The 18,597-nt window shown below is 47.0% G+C and overlaps 1 protein-coding gene across 1 annotated transcript; it reads left to right on the plus strand.

Annotated features, from left to right (window-relative positions):
• Positions 1-1,728: 1,728 nt before the first annotated feature.
• On the plus strand, positions 1,729-15,697 carry LOC116983577 (monoglyceride lipase-like). Its single transcript, XM_033037361.1, has 7 exons — positions 1,729-1,871; positions 4,312-4,418; positions 7,225-7,361; positions 8,823-8,933; positions 12,411-12,500; positions 14,630-14,845; positions 15,381-15,697. The coding sequence occupies exons 1-7, from the start codon at positions 1,729-1,731 to the stop codon at positions 15,492-15,494; spliced, it is 918 nt and encodes a 305-aa protein (XP_032893252.1). The 3' UTR covers positions 15,495-15,697.
• Positions 15,698-18,597: the final 2,900 nt, after the last annotated feature.

Raw genomic sequence — 18,597 nt, forward strand, 5'->3', positions numbered from 1 at the left:
CATTTCAACCAAGATGTCCCTTCCACACTAGTCGTCCCACCTGCCCGTATTTGGCCCACATCCCTCTAAATATTTCCTACTATGTACCTGTCTGAATGTCTTTAGCGCAACTGGTACAGTCTGAGGAAGGGTCTCAAGCCAAAACATCTCCTATCCATGCTCTCCAGAGATGGTGCCTGACCTGCCGAGTTACTCCAGCATTTTGCGTCCAAATGTCTTTTAAATGCTGTTATCGTAGCTGCCTCACTTACCACTTGGCAGCTTGTTCTATGTACCCACATGTTTTATATGTGTAAAAACGTTACCCCTCAGGTTCCTGTTAAATGTTTCCCCTCTCAGGTTAAACCTCCTTACTCTGGTTCTCGATTCCCCCTCAATGGGTAAAAAAACTCTGCAATTACCCTCTCTATTCCACTCGTACTCTTGTACACCTCCATAAGATCACTCCTCACTCTCACCAAGTATCATGTGATTAACATAAATGTCCCAGCAATTCCCTTTGAAATTGCTTTCCCATCACTAAGGCAAAATGGGAACACAGAGCATCAGGCAGCATCTGTGGAGGGAAATGAACAGACTGGACTTTTGGGTCAGACCCTTCTTCAGATCCTTAGACTCTTTCAAGGGGGAGTTCAGATAGGGCATTCAGTGCTGAAACTGAAAGATAAAAAATGAGAGGGCAGTACAGTGGTGCAGCTGTTAGAGCTGCTGCCTCACAGCATCAGAGATCCAGGTTCGATCCAGACCTCGGGGGCTGTCTGTGTGTGTGTGTGTGAAGTTTACACATTCTCCCTGTGACCGCGTGTAGTCGTGTGGGCTTGTAGTTTAATTGTTTTCTGTAAATTGCCACTAGTGTGTAAGGAGTTGATGAGAAAGTGGGAAAACGAACATGAATGGGTGGGGTGGCACAGTGGTGCAGCAGTAGAGTTGCTGCCTTACAGCGTCAGAGGAGACCCGGGTTTGATCCTGACTACAGGTGGTGTCTGTATGGAGTTTGTACGTTCTCCCTGCGACCGCATGGGTTTCTCCCACACTCCAAAGACGTAGAGGTTTGTGGGTTAATTAGGTTTTGCTAAGTTGTAAAATTATCCCTAGTGTGTGTCGGGTGATCGCTGGTCGTGTAGATCAATTGGTTTTGGTAAAAGTGTAAATTGTCCCTAGTGTGTAGGATAGTGCTAGTGTATGGGGTGATCACTGGTCCGTGCGGACTCGGCTGGCCGAAGGGCCTATCTCCAGGGTCTATCTTATGAACTCATAAGAGCAGAATTAGGCCATTTGGCCCATTAAGTTTCTCTTCGCCATTCAATCATGGCTGATCTATCTTTCCCTCTCAACCCCATTCTCCTGCCTTCTCCCCATAACCCCTGACACCCGCACTAATCTTACAATTCAATCAATGAAAGAACTTTGGTGCAAAAGTGTTCTGATGTAGAATTAAGAGTCCCCGGATGTTCTATGATTGTTTCACGCTGAGTTACGGTTATGTGGCAGAAAGCTTTTGATTCTAACTCCAATCCCCTTGTGGGGTGTGGGTAGGGCACATGCACCGACGATGTGTGCCTACAACGGTGGGTAGAACTCCACGGACGGAGATGGCAGGAGAGTTCTTTGTCCTTTCTAACTCGGGGCAATAAAAAGCTCTCCAACTCAACGGTTACCGTTCCCCCCCCCTACTCCCCCCCCCCATCCCAGCCCCTGCCTTGATCCCTCTCCCTGGCCTTTAATGATATGGGCGGCGGCTGGTGTTGTAAGAGTCCCAAGAAGAACCGTGTGAGCCCCCATGGTTTAATTTACAAGAATTTCCCGCACTTTGTCAACAAGGATGGGACGTATCTATTCTGTAGATACTGGGAACCCATCACCACTCCCAGGTGAGTTTTGCTGTGGAGTTAAATTGAACAATGTTTAGTTGAGGGGAAATCAAGGTGGAGATGTTGAATTATTAAGATTTAGGCTTCATAAGTTTATGTCATAGTTGATTAGTAAGGGTGTTAGGAGTTATGGGGAGAAGGCAGGAGAATGGGGTTGAGAGGGTAAGATAGATCAGCCATGATTGAATGGCGGAGTAGACTGATGGCTAAAAGGCCTACTTCTGCTCCTATAACTTATGAACTCAGAAGCAGAATGAGGCTATTTGGCCCATCGAGTCTACTCCACCATTCAATCTTGGCTGATCTACCTTTTCTTCTCAACCCAATTCTCCTGCCTTCTTCCTGTAACTTTTGACATCCTTACTATTCAAGAACCTGTCAATCTCTGTTTTCAAAGCACCCAACCACTTGACCTCCACAGCTGTCTGTGGCAATGAATTCCACTGATTCGCCCCCATAGATTCATTATTTTGGACCATTGGAAATGCAAGGAACAGCAGATGCTGGTTTATAAATAAAAAAACCCACAAAGTGCTGGAGTAACTCAGCAGGTCAGGCTCCATCTCTGGAGAACATGGATAGGTGACGTTTTGAGTCTGAAGAAAGGTCTTGACCTGAAACCACACCTATCAATGTTTTTCAGAGATGCTGCCTGACCCACGGAGTCTGTGATCCTGTGTGGAGTTTTGTGCAGATGAGATCAACGTCAGTTTCAACCAAAGAAAGACACAAAGTGCTGGAGTAACTCAGCAGGTCAGGCAGCATCACTGGAGAACATGGATAAGTGTAATTTCAGGGTGAGACCTCTCTTAAGACCTGATCTGAAACATCACATGGAACATAGAACAGTATAGCACAAAAACAGGCCCTTCAGACCACAAAGTCTGCCTGACGAAATGCCAAGACCATCATTCGTCAGTGCACCTTATCAACTATCCATGTTCTCCAGAGATGTTGCCTGACCCACTGAATTACTCTCGCACTTTGTGTCTTTTTTTTTTAGTAACCGAGCACCTGCACATCCTTGCATCTTCAATTTCAACCACATTTGGAAGGAATTGATGATAAACGTTAAACGACTAACATTGGTTTGAGGAGAGAGCAGTTTCCTTAGGTATCAGGTGATATTTATAACAGGGACACAAATGAAACTGCAAATGCTGGTATCTGGAGCAAAAAGAAACAAAGTGCTGGAGTAACTCAGCGCCCGTAACAGGCTGTGAGGCAGCAGCTCTACCAGCGATCTACTTGTGGATTTGGATTGGTTGAGTTTAGATAGGTCACATGAACAACAGCAGATGGTGAGAGGTTCAAGTGGCTACAGAGGAGAGGTGAAACTGTACCCTAGCATAGAAGGACCTTTCAGAAGCTTGATAATAGAGGGGAAGAAGCTGTTCTGAGTCTGGTGGTGCGCGCTTTCAAGCCTCTGTACCTTCTGCCCGATAGGAGCAGGGAGAAGAAGGAATGACTGGGGTGGGACGTCATAGAGTCATACAGCATGGATACTGGCCCTTCAGCCCAACTTGCCCATGCCGACCAAGATGCCCCATCCAAGCTAGTTCTATCTGTGCATGTTTGGTCCATATCTCTCTAACCATTTCCCATCCATTTACCTGTCGGTGTCTTTTAAATGCTGTTATAGTACATGCTTCAACTATCTCCTCAAGCAGCTCGTTCCATATACTCACCACCCTCTGAGTGAAAAAAGTTGCCCCTCAGGTTCCTCTTAAATCTTTCCCTTCACCTTAAATCTATGTCCTTTGGTTCTTTATTCCTCCACTCTGGGTAAAAGACTGTGCATTCACCCTATGTATTTCCCTCATGATTTTATACACCTCTATAAGATCAACCCTCAGCCTCTGGCCCTTCAAGGAATAAAGTCCTAGCCTGCCCAACCAATCAATCCCTGTAGCTCAAGGCCCTTGAGTTCTGGCAACATCCTCGTAAATCTGCTCTGCATTCTTTCTAGCTTATGACATCCTTCCTTTGATTATGTTGTCTGCTTTCCCGAGGCAGCGTGGTGTAGATGGAGTATTTAGACTTTAGAGGTACAATGAGGAAACGGGCCATTCGGCCCACCGAGTTGATGCCCACCATACAATAACACTATCCTACACACTAGAGCCAATTCACTTTAATTTTATAGAAGCCAATTAACACTCCAAACATTCACATCTTTGGAGTGTGGGAGGAACGACCGGAGGATCTGGAGAAAACCCACGTTGTCACAGGGAGAACGTACAAACTTTGTACAGACAGCACCTGTAGTCAGGATCGAACTCGAGTGTCTGGCGCTGTGAGGCAGCAGCTCTACCGCTATGCCACCGTGTCGCTCCATGAGTCACTGATGGAAGTCTGATCAGTGTGATTGAATGAGATTGAATTGGGGTTGATAACTGGTTTCCTGCTTGTCAATTCCTCTCTCATCTATCCCTCCCAGAGCGATGATGATGATATTACATGGTGGAGGGGAACACAGTGGGTGCTTCAAGAACATCACTCCAATCTTCACGAATCTGTCCATGTTTGTATTTTCACATGATTACAGTAAGTGCCGTCTCCGTAGAAAGAAAGTCAGATGCTGGTTTACACAAAATGTCACAAAATGATAGAGTAACTCAGCGGGTCCGGTAACATCTGTGGATAAGACACGTTTCAGGTTGGAACCCTTCTTCAGACTGATGGGTTTTTCCCTGGTTAAATCCAGCATGTAATTCCACTAGTCTTCTTCTTCTTCTTACGTATGGCGTGCACAGCCTAAAATTGTAGGACAACTTGTTCTATTTGATCTTATTTGAATGTGCACGCCGGGTTGATTGCATTCGTCGAAACAGGGTGGACCACGTGAAGGTTGCAATCTTCCACCCCATTCCACTAGTAAGGTGTTTAAAAACAGCAGCATCATAGAACTATACAGCACAGTTTCAAGCCCTTCGGCCCACCTTGTCCATGCCGACCAAGTTAACATTATCGGGTAGTCCCAATTACCTGCATTTGGCACCTAGCCCTCTAAACGCTTCCTATCCACATGTCTGTCCAAATGTCTATTGAAAATCATGTTGCATCCACTTATTCAGCTACCTCTGCCCCCTTATCAGATTATCAGAATTTAGCCGAATTGGAATGCCGAAGCTGGGGATGATTTCTCGCATAAGCACCTTGACAACAGTAGACACTTTGTTGTCAAGTGTTGGGTAGGCCTCAATCCATTTACTGAATATGTCGACAATCACATGTACATACCTATATCCTTAGCACCTTTCCGACTCAAATTGGTCCATCTGGAGGGTCTCAAAGGGACCCATGGGTAAAGGTGTTTTCCCATTCTCACAACTTACTCCTTTCCCAGGATTATCTTGTTGGCAAATAAGAAAACAGCTACTAACTTTCTGAGCCAAAGTCTGTAATTTTGGATGCCACCAAGTAGCCGAAAGAGCATTGCCAATTGCTCTAGCACCACAGTGAGTTGCATGCATTCTGTAACCCATACTACATGTCTGTCCTGCTGGAGTAACCCACAATCCTGACATACAACCAATTGTGCAACCTAAAGCTGCTTCCACAATCTTATATCTTTATCAGGAGCCTCCTCCTGTACCAAATACTTTCCTGGATGGTTGGCATTGGCTTTTGCAAGGGAGACCTGTCTTCACATTTACTTTTAATCTGCCACATCATTGTAGGCACAACCACCCTGCGCTCCCGGGACATCTCTAGTCAGCACAAAGATTCCCTATGTCTACCGGGGTTTGGCCCTTGGTGTGGGCACTGTACTTTATCACTGAAACTTGCTTCGTCAACATCTTAACTTGTAGTAGATCTGACACTAATTATTAGTGGGATATTGGTGTTCCTGTTGAAGTTAAGAATCCTCCATAATTGGCCAAAGTCGTGAACTACTCCAAATGCATACCTTGAGTCGGTATATATATATTTACTTTCAAATCCTTCCCTTTTATACAAGCTCTTATCAGGGCAAACAGTTCCGCTTGCTGGGCAGAGAATGGTGTTTCGAAGGTAGCAGCCGCCTCCACGCTATTTCCAGTCTGATCTACAACGACATATCCAGAAAGCCTTTCTCCTAGGCCCGATTGATGCACTCCCATGGTCCTCAGGAATGAGGCCGGATTAATAGTGGTGCAATATTTAAACTGTAATTTAGGATTATTTAACAGGTATATTTCGTACTTGTTTTGTCAAGCCATGGCCAGGTGTTGGGTCTGCAGTTGTCCTAGTCAGGCAGCAACTGAGTGAGAACTGTACACTGTAATCGCTTGTTGAAAGGTCAGATTAGCAGTTGATTGTAAACTGTTGTAGATTGCAGTCAGGATCTGTGTGCAAATGGGATGCCCCTGTGCTACAGGGACAAGTTTTGAGGAGTAGTAGGCTGCATGTCGATGTTTGTCTCCATGTTTCTGGGTAAGAACCGCAATGGAGCATCCGGAGAGGGCAGTCATAAAGTGGCCTTCCCAAGGCTGCTGCCTGCAGTAGAGCCCTTTTCAAATTCTCAAAGGCTTTTAGAGCCTCTTCAGAGTTGGAATTCACCCTCCATATTAGAAACATAGAAACATAGAAAATAGGTGCTGGAGGAGGCCATTCAGCCCTTCGAGCCAGCACCGCCATTCATTGTGATCATGGCTGATCGTCCCCAATCAATAACCCGTGCCTGCCTTCTCCCCATATCCCTTGATTCCACCAGCCCCGATCAGAATGTATATGTAGCCAGCAGACTTTGACTGAGTCTGCTAACAACAGAGGTCTAAGAAACAGCTGATAAACAATCACAATCTGGTCTGAGCTGTTTGTTAGCTCTGGATTTGGAAATGTGATATTTGTTCAGAACCATGATCCTAAAATCTGTTCAATCATTCATATCCAATATACATGGAAACATATTGGTATATGGTGTTAACTTTTTAGTATCCAGAGCAATGTTTGGTATCTATTGTACCGGAGCACCTGGAGGAAACCCACACGGTCACAGGGAGAATGCGCAAACTCCACACACACAGTACCGGAGGTCAGGATCGAACCCGGGTCTCCGGTGCTGTGAGGCAGTGACTACCATCTGTACCACCACAAGGCTCCCTTCCTCCAGCTCTTTGTGTTTTGCTCTAGATTGTAAACTCTTGTGTCTTCTCTCTTTCTTGCTCTCTCCCTCTCCCCCTCTTTACCCCCCCCCCCCCTCCCTCTCTCCCTCTACCTTTCTCCCCCCTATTGCCTGTTTTATTCCATTTTTATCACGGCTCCTTTGTGCAGGGATCACACAACAGGCCGGTGAAGAAGAGGGCGCTCACCAAGTTTAGAAGTAAATCTCCTTCTATGTCTCAGACTTTGTTTCTCCCTCTTATAGTTGGCCACGGGCACAGTGAGGGGGCTCGTCTAAGCGTGCCTGAATTCGGTAATTACATCCGAGACTGCATACAGCACATCGATTTGATGAGAGAACGTTACCCTACGCTGCCTCTTTACATCTTGAGCAACTCCATGGTAAGCAGACACTGGTGGTGGATACATTAGGACCTGGGGGTCAGACCAGCAAATTGTGGACGCAGCCCAGACCATCACACAAACTAAGCTCCCTTCCATTGACTCCGTTTACACTTCACGCTGCCTTGGCAAGGCCACCAGCATAATCAAGGACCAGTTTCACCCCACTCACTCCCTCTTCTCCCCTCTCCCATCAAGCAAGAGGTACAGAAGTGTGAAAACGCACAGCTCCAGATTCAGGGACAGTTTCTTCCCAGCTGTTATCAGGCAACTGAATCATCCTCTCACCAATTAGGGAGCGGTCCTGACCTCCCATCGACCTCATTGGAGACCCTCAGACTATCTTTGATCAGACTTTACTGGATTTTGTCTTGCACTAAACGTTATTCATGTTATTCCCTTTATCTTGTAACTGTACACTGTGGATGGCTTGTTGTAATCATGTATTGCCTTCCACGGATTGGTTAGTATGGGGGGGAAAAGCTTTTCACTGTACCTCAGTGCATGTACAACAGACTAAACTCAGATGCCAATGTAATAAAAAGGAACTGCAGATGCTGGTTTGTATCAAAGATAGACATAAAGTGCTGGAGTTGCTCTGTGGGTCAGGCAGCATCTCTGGTGAACATGGATAGGTGATGTTTCAGGTTGGGACCTTTCTTCAGACTGATTGTAGGGAGGGGGAACTGGATGCAATAAAAGACCAGGACAAATCAGAGCTGGCAACAGATTATCTCAGGCAGGATGATTCCCTGATAGGCCAATTGCTGGCTAAGGATATAGGGATTTACGGACCTAAACCTCCATATGCTCATCCAAAAGCTCATTAAATACCACAATATTTTCTGCCTCCTACCCATGTATCTGTTCAAATGTCTTTTAAATGTTGTTATAGTACCTGCCTCAACTCGTTCCATAAACCCACCACCCACTAAATGAAAAAGTTGCCCCTCAGGTTCTTATTAAGATTTGCTCTCTCACCTTAAAGGTATACCCTTTAGTTCTTGATTCCCCTACCATGGGAAAAATACTTAGTAAAGACTTTAAACAACTAATGGACATCTCAATAAGAAACTTGGATAACATAGAACTAGTGTGCAATGAGAAAGCGGGATAACATAGAACTAGTGTGAACGGGTGATGGTCAGCGTGGACTCGGTGGGCCGAAGGGCTTGTTTCCATGTTGTATCTGTACACTGCACTAAATAATATTACCTCTCAGCTTCCTGCACTCCGAGGAATAAAGTTCCAACCTACCCAACCTCTTCCTATAACTTAGGCTCTTGTGTCCTGGCAACATCCTTGTAAATCTTCTCTACACTCTTTCCTACAGCAGGTTGACCAAAACTGAACACAATACTCCAAGTGTCTTCTCACCAACACAGTACTAAGTCGACACTAGATTAAAGGCTGCGTTCATCTCTGGATGCTGTTGTCACTCTATCTTTTGTTGCATTTCAGGGAGCACTGATTGCAATTAATGTGTTGATCCAGAAACCTGAAAACATTGCTGGGATGATTTTTATTGCTCCTCTAGTGCAAATGAATCCCGAATCAGCTACGCCATTTAAGGTTAGTATGCCACGGATGTTTCAATCTCCTTGAAGAGTTTGCTAAAATAATTCCTTCCCATCTAAAGGTTTCCTTTATAGAGCGCAATACTCCAAATGTCACCAACACTACACTGTCGACACTTGATTAAAGACCACTTCCGACCCTTGTTCGTGTTGCAGCTCTATCTTGACAGTGGGCACCAATATTGGGCAGCACAGTGGTGCAACGGTAGAGTTGTTGGCTTGCATCGCCAGAGACCCAGGTTCGATCCTGACTACGGATGCTGTCTGTAAGGAGTTTGTATGTTCTCCCCGTGACCGCATGGTTTTTCCCCAGGTGCTCTGGTTTCCTCCCACACTCCAAACATGTGTGGGTTTGTAAGTTAATTGGCTTCGGTAAAAATTGTAAATTATGCAGTGTGTATTGTACGGGGTGATTGCTGGGTGACACAGACACTGTGGGCCAAAGGGCCTGTTTCTGGACTGTATCTGTATCTCTAAATTAAAGGTGTGGAGAGAATGAAGCTATTCAGCACTCTAACCCTGTACAACTGGGCTGTTACCTAACTCCATCAAAATAAGTCAATTCAGCATTGACAAGAGGGCTGAAGGGCCTGTTTCCATACCATACAGCTCTGTGACTGTCTAACTCCCTTCTTCCAAATTCCCTTAGCAAACAAAAATCAAACAGCCTTAAAATTAAAATGAAGAATTTGTCTTGCAGGATTGCTGCGTGTGGAGGAGTTTCAAATATTTAGAATATTGTGAGCGGTTTTGGGCCCCATATCTGAGGAAGGATGTCTTGGTGCTGGAGAGGGTCAAGAGGGGTTTTATGAGAATGATCCCAGGGATGATTGGGTTAACGTATGAGGAGCGTTTGACGGCTCTGGGCCCGTTACTCGCTGGAGTGTAGAAGGATGGGGGGGGGGGGGGCGGGGGGTCTCATTGAAACTTACCAAATAGTGAAAGGCCTGGATAGTATGGCTGTGGAGAGGATGTTTCCACTAGTGGGACAGTCTAGGACCAGATGGCACAGCCTCGGAATAAAAGAACAAACCTTTAGAATGAAGGTGAGGAGGAATTTCTTTCGCCATAGGGTGGTGAATCTATGGGATTCATTGCCACAGATGGTTGTGGAGGCCAGTTCAATGAGTATTTTTATAGTGGAGATAGACAGGTTCTTGATTAGTAAGGATGTCGACGATTATGGGAAGAAGGCTGAAGAATTAGGTTGAGAGGGAAAAAATAGATCAGCTATGATTGAATAGTGGAGCAGATTCAATGGCCTAATTCTGCTCCTATGTCTTAAGGGCCTGTCCCACGATACGAGTTCCCCCAAGAGCTCTCCCGAGTTTAAAAAAAAAAAATCAAACTCGTGGTAAGTACGTAGAATGTATGTAGCAGGTACATCGGAGCTCGTGGATGTCTCGTAATGCTAACGGCAGGTACTCGGGAAACGCGGAAACTCGTGACCTTTTTTCAACAGTGTGAAAAATTTCCAAGAGTAAAAAAATACTCGTGATGAGGTACCACGACATTGATTTTTTTTAAACTCGGGAGAGCTCTTGGGTGAACTCGCATCGTGGGACAGGCCCTTTATGATGTTTTTTTGGCTACACTCCAATCATGGGCATCCTAGCAAATTATATTTCATTTGTTGTCAAAAGCCAACCGTTATTGGAAGGGTTCTGTAGATGGTGAGGAAACACCTGGAATACTGCCCAAAGCTTTGGTCACCTTACGAAAAGATGCATATCATAGCATTGCATGTTAATTCACCAGGCAAATCTCTGGGAAGAGAAAGTTGTCCTATCAAGAGAGGCTGGGCAGTTCGGGTCCTTGGAGTTTAGAAGCATGATGTATGACCTTATTCAAACTTATATCATAGAACATCGAACAACACAGGAACGGGCCCTTCGGCCCACAATGTCCTTGCCATGATCAGTCATGAACACAGTGAATGGCGGTGCTGGCTCGAAGGGCCAAACGGCCTTCTCCTGCACCTATTGTCTAATGTCAAGTCAAAGTCAAGTTAACTCATTTCCTCTGCCTGCATGTAATCCATATCCCTCCATTCCCTGCATTCCTATGTGCCTATCTAAAAGCCTCTTAAACACCACTATCATATCTGCCTCCACCACCACCTCTGGCAGCACGTTCCAGGCACCCACCATCCTCAGATCCTCTGCCCTGCACATCTACTTTAAATGTTGTCCCTCTTACATTAAAGCTAGGCCCTCTAATCTTTGACATTTCCACCCGAGGAAAAAACTTCTGACTGTCTACCCTATCATTACACCTCATTATATTATATACTTCTGTCAGGTCTTTTCTCAGCCTCCGATGCTCCAGATTTTGTCCAATCTCTCCTTACAGCTAATACATAGTTAAATTGGGTAATTGTTACAATCTTGAAACATGAATGCCAACAACTTGAATGGTTCAATGTCATAGAGTCATTCAGCATGGAAACAGGCCCTTCAACCCAATTTGCCCACACCGACCAACATGTCCCTTCTACACTAGTCCTACCTGCCTGCGTTTGGCCATATCGCTCTAAACCTATCCTATCCATGTATCTGTCTAATTGTTTCTTAAACATTGCAATAGTCCCCGCTTCAACTACCTCATCTGGCAGATCATTCCATCCATCCACCACCCTTTGTGGGAAAAACTTACCCCTCACATGCCTCTCATGATTTTATACACCTCATAAAGATCACCCCTCATCCTCCTGCGCTACAAGGAATCCTAGCTTGCTCAACCTCTCCCTATAGCTCAGTCCTTTGAGTCCTGCCAACATCCTCGTAAATCTTCTCCATTCCTTTTCCAACTTGACAGCATCTTTCTATAACATGGTGCCCAGAACTGAACACGTACTCTATACGCGGCCTCACCAATATCTTACATAATTGCAACATGATTTCCCAACTATTATACTCAGTTCTTTATTGTCTTGTATGCACAGCAGAGTGAAATTATTTTGCACAACCATAAATGCACAGTCGCCATATTTTGGCACCGTTTACAAAGAAAAATAACAGTCCAAAGTCCGGTCCACTTTTTGGAAGTACTGGAGCGCCCCTGATCCAGGTAGGCCAAGGTAAGCCCCAGGCTGCTGCAGGCTCGCAAACCGACGTCCCTTTCCTCTGGCGACTGCCTCTGTGCCCCAGGGGGCGTCTCCTGCAGCCGACCTTGAAGGCGGTGGAGGCAATACCCTCGACCCTCTCCTAACAGCCCACTCCTCGTATCCGTCGCCACCAAAGGCTCCTCGACCCTCCGGTCTTCCGGGCTTCCGAACTTCCCTCTGCAGGCAGCGGCCCACCAGGTGTGTTATACGAGAGACTGCTGATGCTGAAATCCTGAGCCAAAAGTGTTAGAGGAACTCAACAGGTCAGGCAGCATCTGTGGAGAGAAACGCACAGTACACATTCGGTTCAGGAGCCTTCTTCAGAATCATAAACTTACCCAGATGTCCTTGCTTTCTTTGCTCCAGATGTTTTGTGCCAAAGTGATGTATCACCTGATGCCGAACTTTGTCTTGGGACATTTGGATCCCCAATGGTTGTCAAGTTCACCAGAGGAGGTAAGTTTTCTATTCACTTGTATGAAGTGGGTATTCAGTGAAGGCATGTATGAGCTGGGCACTGTCTAAAGGGCCTGTCCCACTTACGCAACATTTTTGGCGACTGCCGTCACCCGTCACAGGTCGCTGAAACATTTCAACATGTTGAAAATTCAGCAGCGACCAGAAAGACGCTACGACTCTTTGGGTGACTAGGAGACTACTCACAACCATACAGGCGACACCCTGGCGACATGTCGCGGGGTGAAGCCTGTATGGTCATGAGTAGTCGCCCAAAGAGTCGTACCTTGTTTTGGTCGCCGCTGGATTTTCAACATGTTGAAAAATTTCTGCGACCTGTAGCGACCTATGACGGGTGCCGAAAAAGTTGCGTAAATGGGACAGGCCCTTAACTTTGCATCTTGATCCCACACGGATGGCTAGAGACCACACGGACCATGGCTAGGGTCAAGTGTGTTTTATTGTCATATGTCTGAAAGCGGGACAATGACATTCTTACTTGCAGCAACACAACAGATATGTGAATAAAGTACTCTGCAGACATCATTATAATCAATTTAAAAAGTTCAGTATAAAAAAGCAAATAATAATAGTGCAAAGGTATAAACAATGCTCCCAAGTGGGGATGGCACAGTGGTGTTGCTGCCTCACAGCGCCTCATTCCTGGGTTCGATCCTGACCACGGGTGCTGTCTGTATGGAGTTTGTTCGTTGTCCCTGTGTCCGCATGGGTTTTCTCCGGGTGCTCTGGTTTCCTCCCATATTCTAAGGAGGTGGGGGGTTTGTAGGTTAATTGGCTTTGGAAATTGTCCCTAGTGTGTAGGATAAAACTGGTGAATGGGTGATCGCTGGTCGGCACGGACTCAGTGGGCCGAGGGTCCTGTTTCCACGTTCTATCTCTAAACTAAACTAAAATAAGTCTATAGTTTGGAGCTTAGTTGTAGGTTATAGTGTTTAATAGCCTGATGGTTATTGGGAAGAAGCTGCTCATGAACCTGGATGTTACCGTTTTCAGGCACCTAGTACCTTCTTCTCGATGGCAAAGCAAAATGAAAGGGAGAGTGGTTTGAGTTATGGTCTGGGCAACATCCACATCTTAATTTATTTTAGTTTAGAGATACAGTGTGGCAGCAGGCTCTTCGGCCCACTGGGTCCGCTCCAACCAGCAATTCCCGTACACTAGTTCTACCCGACCCGCTGTGTACTGTTGCTCCACTATGCCGCCCTTTACAATATCTTACGGTCTTGGGTGGAGCTATAAACAGCTGAGAGAACATATGCTTTCCAGGTATTTTTGCGCATTGCAAAACTCCCAAGCACGCTGTGGATTAAGAATATTCATCAATGCCGTGCCAGGACTCTCACACACCCTTTAGTGATGTGCCTGCTTCCCTGTGGAGCTGTGTATCAGGACTGTGGACAGATGTTGAGACGGAGACAACAGGAAGAAGAGATTAAAGGCTGCAGTACATGACATGACTCGGTCCCTGACAGATGTCCATCACGGTGGCACTGGTTCAAAGGCCATTGGGTGAAAGGTCATGACCGAATCTGCAGATTACAGCTGCTCGTTCCAATCAGCAAAATTATCTGCAATTTATCTGTGAACAAGAGAAGCATTCACCAAATGAGCGCAGAACAGTGGCGCAGCTACCTCACAGCGCCAGAGACCCAGGTTCCATCCTGCTATCTGGGCACATAGATATGCCAAGAATGGAGGGATATGGATCATGTACAGTCAGATAAGCAGTTTAATTTGGGATTATGTTCTGTACATTGTGGAACGAAGGTCCTGTTCTTACACTGTACTGTTCTATGTTCTATGTAAACCTGAGGTGATCAGTTAGGACTAAATGCACCCTAACCCGCCACTTCAGCGCGGCATGGTGGAGCAGCGGTAGAGTTGCTGCCTTACAGCACCAGAGACCCACATTTGATCCTGATTACACTTGCTGTCTGCACGGAGTTTGCAAGTACAGTATATGTGCGATTTGGGATAGACACAATGGACCATGCTCTTTGCTGTAAGACTATAAGACAAAATGAATTGTGTTTTAGTGATTTACAGGAACGGCCTGTCGGTCCCGCCTCTCTCCATGTCCCTCACATGCCACGGTTATGCTTCTTCAGGTGCAGAAGATGGTGGATGATCCTCTCCACAGCCTTGGGCCTTACAGGATGCGGTTTACCGTCCAGGTGTTGGAAGCCGTGGCCAAGGTTAAAGCATTTCTGCCATTAATCGAAATACCCTTGCTGATCGCTCACGGCGAGTTTGACAAACTCTGCGACATTAACGGCTCCATCCTCTTGTATACGTCCGTGTCAAGCAAGGACAAGACTATGAAGGTAATTGCTTCATTCCCGTGGCTTCCAGCTTAAAGTGGGACCATCCTGATTCGTTGGGTTGGCCTTTTAGACTTCAGAGATATTGCGCGGAAATAGGCCCTTCAACCCACTGAGTCCGTGCCGGCCAGCTATCCCCCCCCGCACACTCACACTATCCTACACACTACGGACAATTTACAATTTTACCAAAGCCAATAACCTACAAACCTGGGAGTGTGGGAGGAAAGTCGGAACACCCAGAGGTCACAGGGGGAATGTGCTAACTCTTTACAGGCAGCACCCGTAGTCAGGATTGAACTTGGGTCTCTGGCACTGTAAGGCAGCAACTCTACCGCTGCACCACTGTGCCCCTCAAACCAGTTCCTCCAGCAGTTGGTGTTTTGCCCAATGTTCCACCATCTGCAGTCTCTTGTGTCTCGTTTGCCTTCCTTTGCCTTTCATACCACGTGGGATTGTGTCTGAGGAGAGGTGATGTGGTTGATTAGTGCACATCCCCGCTGTGCCACCGTTGATTTACTGTCCTTTCTTTTGCTAGATCTTCAAGGATGCTTTTGCCCAGCTGCACAACGAGGCACCAAGCATCACCAGAGAACTGCAGGTGCTGATCAGGAAGTGGCTCATACAAAGACTGCCGCCGATGGCAGAATGAGTCAATATGAAACTCGTTTCATGCAATTCTTCCAATTTGTCTTGACGTCAAATATCTTGTTATGAGGGGGTTTGGGTGGGAGATAGGGGTGGGGTGGGATGGGACCAAGACCAATTTCTACGTGCTGAAGAAACTTTACTGAGTAAAAACGATGTCAATGTTTTCATCTGTACTATCTGCAAAAGTAAATAAATAAATAACTCAAACTTGTGTGTGGCATTGAGGCACTGAGGGTATCATCACCTTCCTGCTATTGGCAGGAAGGAAGAAATGCTTAGCATTGACTTTTCTCACTGCAAGTGCCTTACCTTGTGTCTAAAGTTGACCCTTCTTGTCCTTGGTCCAGGAGGTGACCCTGCTGACCCAGAAAGTATCTGGACACAACCTCGATGGATGAACTTTGTGCCAAGAGGCGGTTCAGGTTCAGAATGTATCCCATGACGAATGGCAGTGTGCACCATCTAAAATGTGGAATTCCCTTACAATCCAAAATCCATGGAGAAATCTATCTCTTCCTCTTTTTTTAATTTGTTTCCTGTCTGGTGGGGGAGGAGGGGGAATAGAGGGAGAGGAGTGGGGGAGGTAGGGAGTGGGGAATAGACGGAGAGGAGGGCAGTGGGGGAGGCGAGGAGAGATAGTGGGGGTGGATAGGCGGAGGTGAGCAGTGGGGGAGGTGGGGATTAGAGGGATCGGAGGGGGGTGGGGAGGGGAGAGGAGTTATGGAAGGAGGGAGTGCCTGAGGGTAGGGGAAAGGAGAGGGATGGAGAAGTAAGGGAGGGGGAAGGGGAGGAGGAGAGGGGAAAGATCCTGGGGAGGTGAGGAGGGAGAGGGGAAGATTGAGGAGGAGGAGGGGGTCGGGAGGGAGATTGGGGAAAGTGGGGGAGGTGAGGAGGGAGGGTGGGGGAAGGGGGAGTATAGAGGGAGAGAAGGTGGGGGAGGTAGGGAGTGTAGAATAGAGGGAGAGGAAGGCAGTGGGTGAGGTGAGGAGTGAGGGAGGTGGGGATAGAGGGATAGGAGGGGGGTAGGGAAGGGAGAAGAGTTAAGGAGGGAGGGAGGCAGAGAGTGACTGAAGGTAGGGGAAAGGAGAGGGTGAAGAGGAGGGGGAGGGAGTGCTGGGGGATGAGGGGAAATGAGCTGCGCCTGCGCAGTTGGAGGCTATGCGTGAGTGGAGGAATATTGAGTTGGGGAGCAGACCCAACGGGTCTGCACATTGTCTAGTACATAACTAAAACTAATTTTGTTATCTTCTGGTTTGCTTTTTTTTCTACACATTTGCGCAAAAACGGTACACGATAGCACTATGATTTTTCGTCACCTTACTCGCCATTCTCCTGTGCTGCAAGTGCAACAAGTTTTGTTCCAATCGGTGGTATATTTTAAAAGGTATTAAGGTTTAAAAATCTTAGAAACCGTGCATGTGCAGATTGGTCACCTCTCCTGTCAGTCACCGTTGGGCCAGCGACGCCCCTTCCTGCACCATCGCTGCACTGATTGGCTGCGTCCGCTGCCGGTCAACGGCATCCCTGTGTGGGATGGATGCATTGAGGATGTGTGGACACAACAGTGAGTACAACCACACAGAATGAAAGCTGGAGATTTCAGTCCTTTCCACCGGGGCAATAACAATCCCCCCCAAACTATTGGGCTCCGCTCCCCTCTCCTGCCCTCCCCTCTCCTGTCTCCCTCTCTCCTGCCATCCTCATTTCTGCCCTCCCATCCCCTGCCCTCCCCTCTCCTGTCCTCCTGTCCTCCTCTCTCCAGCCCTACCCTCCATCCCCTCTCCTCTCTCCCTTCCCCTGCCATCCCCTCTCCTCCCTCCCCTCTCCTGCCCTCTTCTCTCCTGCCCTTCGGTCCCCCCACTCCTCTCCCCTCCTCTGCCCTCCCCTGATCCGACTCCCTGGACGTTAATGCTGTGTGTACGGGTGTTCTTGCTGTTGTTGTGTGGAACATCCTGTGGGAAACCATGTGGGTCCCCACAGCTTGAAGTAAGATGACATCCCACACTTTATCAAACTGGATGGTCAAAATATATTCTGCAGGTACTGGGAACCTGCCATACCCCCAGGTGAGTCTTGCCTGAGAGCTGAGTGGACAATGTTTAGTTGAGGGGGGGAAATGAGGTGGAGGTGTTGCATTATTAAAATTTCAGGATTCAGATTTTTGGACCAGACAAGAAACAAAAGAAGACAAAAAAGTAGGCCAGGCAGCATCGCACGAGAACAAAGAGCTTATCCCTGTGCTGTACTGTTCTTTAGTTTAGTTTATTGTCACGTACCGAGATACAATGCTTTTTTGTTGTGCGGAAAGACTTGACTGATTACAATGGAGCCGACCAAAGCATACAGATACAAGATAAAGAGAGTAACGTTTAGTGCAAGATAAAGTCCAGTAAAGTCAAAATAAAGATAGTCTGAGGGTCTCTAATGAGGTAGATGGTAGCTTGGGTTGGTGATAGGGTGGTCCAGTTGCCTGATAACAGCTGGGAAGAAACTATGTTTGCCACCCCCTCCCTCTAATTTAAATCCTCCCAGGTAACAATAGCAAACCTCCCCGCTAGGATATTGGTCCTCCTCCAATTCAGATGCAACCCGTCCCTCTTGCACAGGTCACTCCTGCCCCAGAAGAGATCCCAATGGTCCAAAATAAAAACACACAGAGTGCTGGAGTAACTCAGCGGGTCAAGCAGCAACTCTGGAGTACGTGGATGGGTGACGTTTCGGGTCGGGACCTTTCTTCAGACTGATTGGGTTGGGGTGGTGGAGGGTGGAAGCTGGACGAGAAGAAGGGTAGGACAACGCCTGGAGAGTGATAGGTGGATACACATGATGTCTGCTGGATCTCCCAGTTGCTAACCATTCCCTTTCTCATTCCCACACTGACCTTTCTATCCTGGTCCTCCTCCATTGTCAGGGTGAAGCCACACACGCCTTATATTCCACTTGTGTATCTTACAACCCAACAGTATGAACATTGAATTATCCAATTTTAGGTTAACCTACAGACATCCCCCTTATTTTAAACCCTTTTTCCCCTGTGCCCCACCTGGTTTCAAACTTGCCCGTTTCTCCCCTCTCTCCCCTCCTCTTCGCCCCCACCCACCCAT

The sequence above is a fragment of the Amblyraja radiata genome, chromosome 18 (assembly GCF_010909765.2).
Source record: "Amblyraja radiata isolate CabotCenter1 chromosome 18, sAmbRad1.1.pri, whole genome shotgun sequence".
Lineage (NCBI taxonomy): Eukaryota > Metazoa > Chordata > Chondrichthyes > Rajiformes > Rajidae > Amblyraja > Amblyraja radiata.

Coding starts and splice junctions, on each gene's coding strand:
- LOC116983577 (XM_033037361.1), top strand. CDS start 1,729: ATGGGCGGCGGCTGGTGTTGTAAGAGTCCCAAGAAGAACCGTGTGAGC. Junction 1,872..4,311: donor GAACCCATCACCACTCCCAG/GTGAGTTTTGCT, acceptor TATCCCTCCCAG/AGCGATGATGATGATATTAC. Junction 12,501..14,629: donor TGTCAAGTTCACCAGAGGAG/GTAAGTTTTCTA, acceptor ATGCTTCTTCAG/GTGCAGAAGATGGTGGATGA.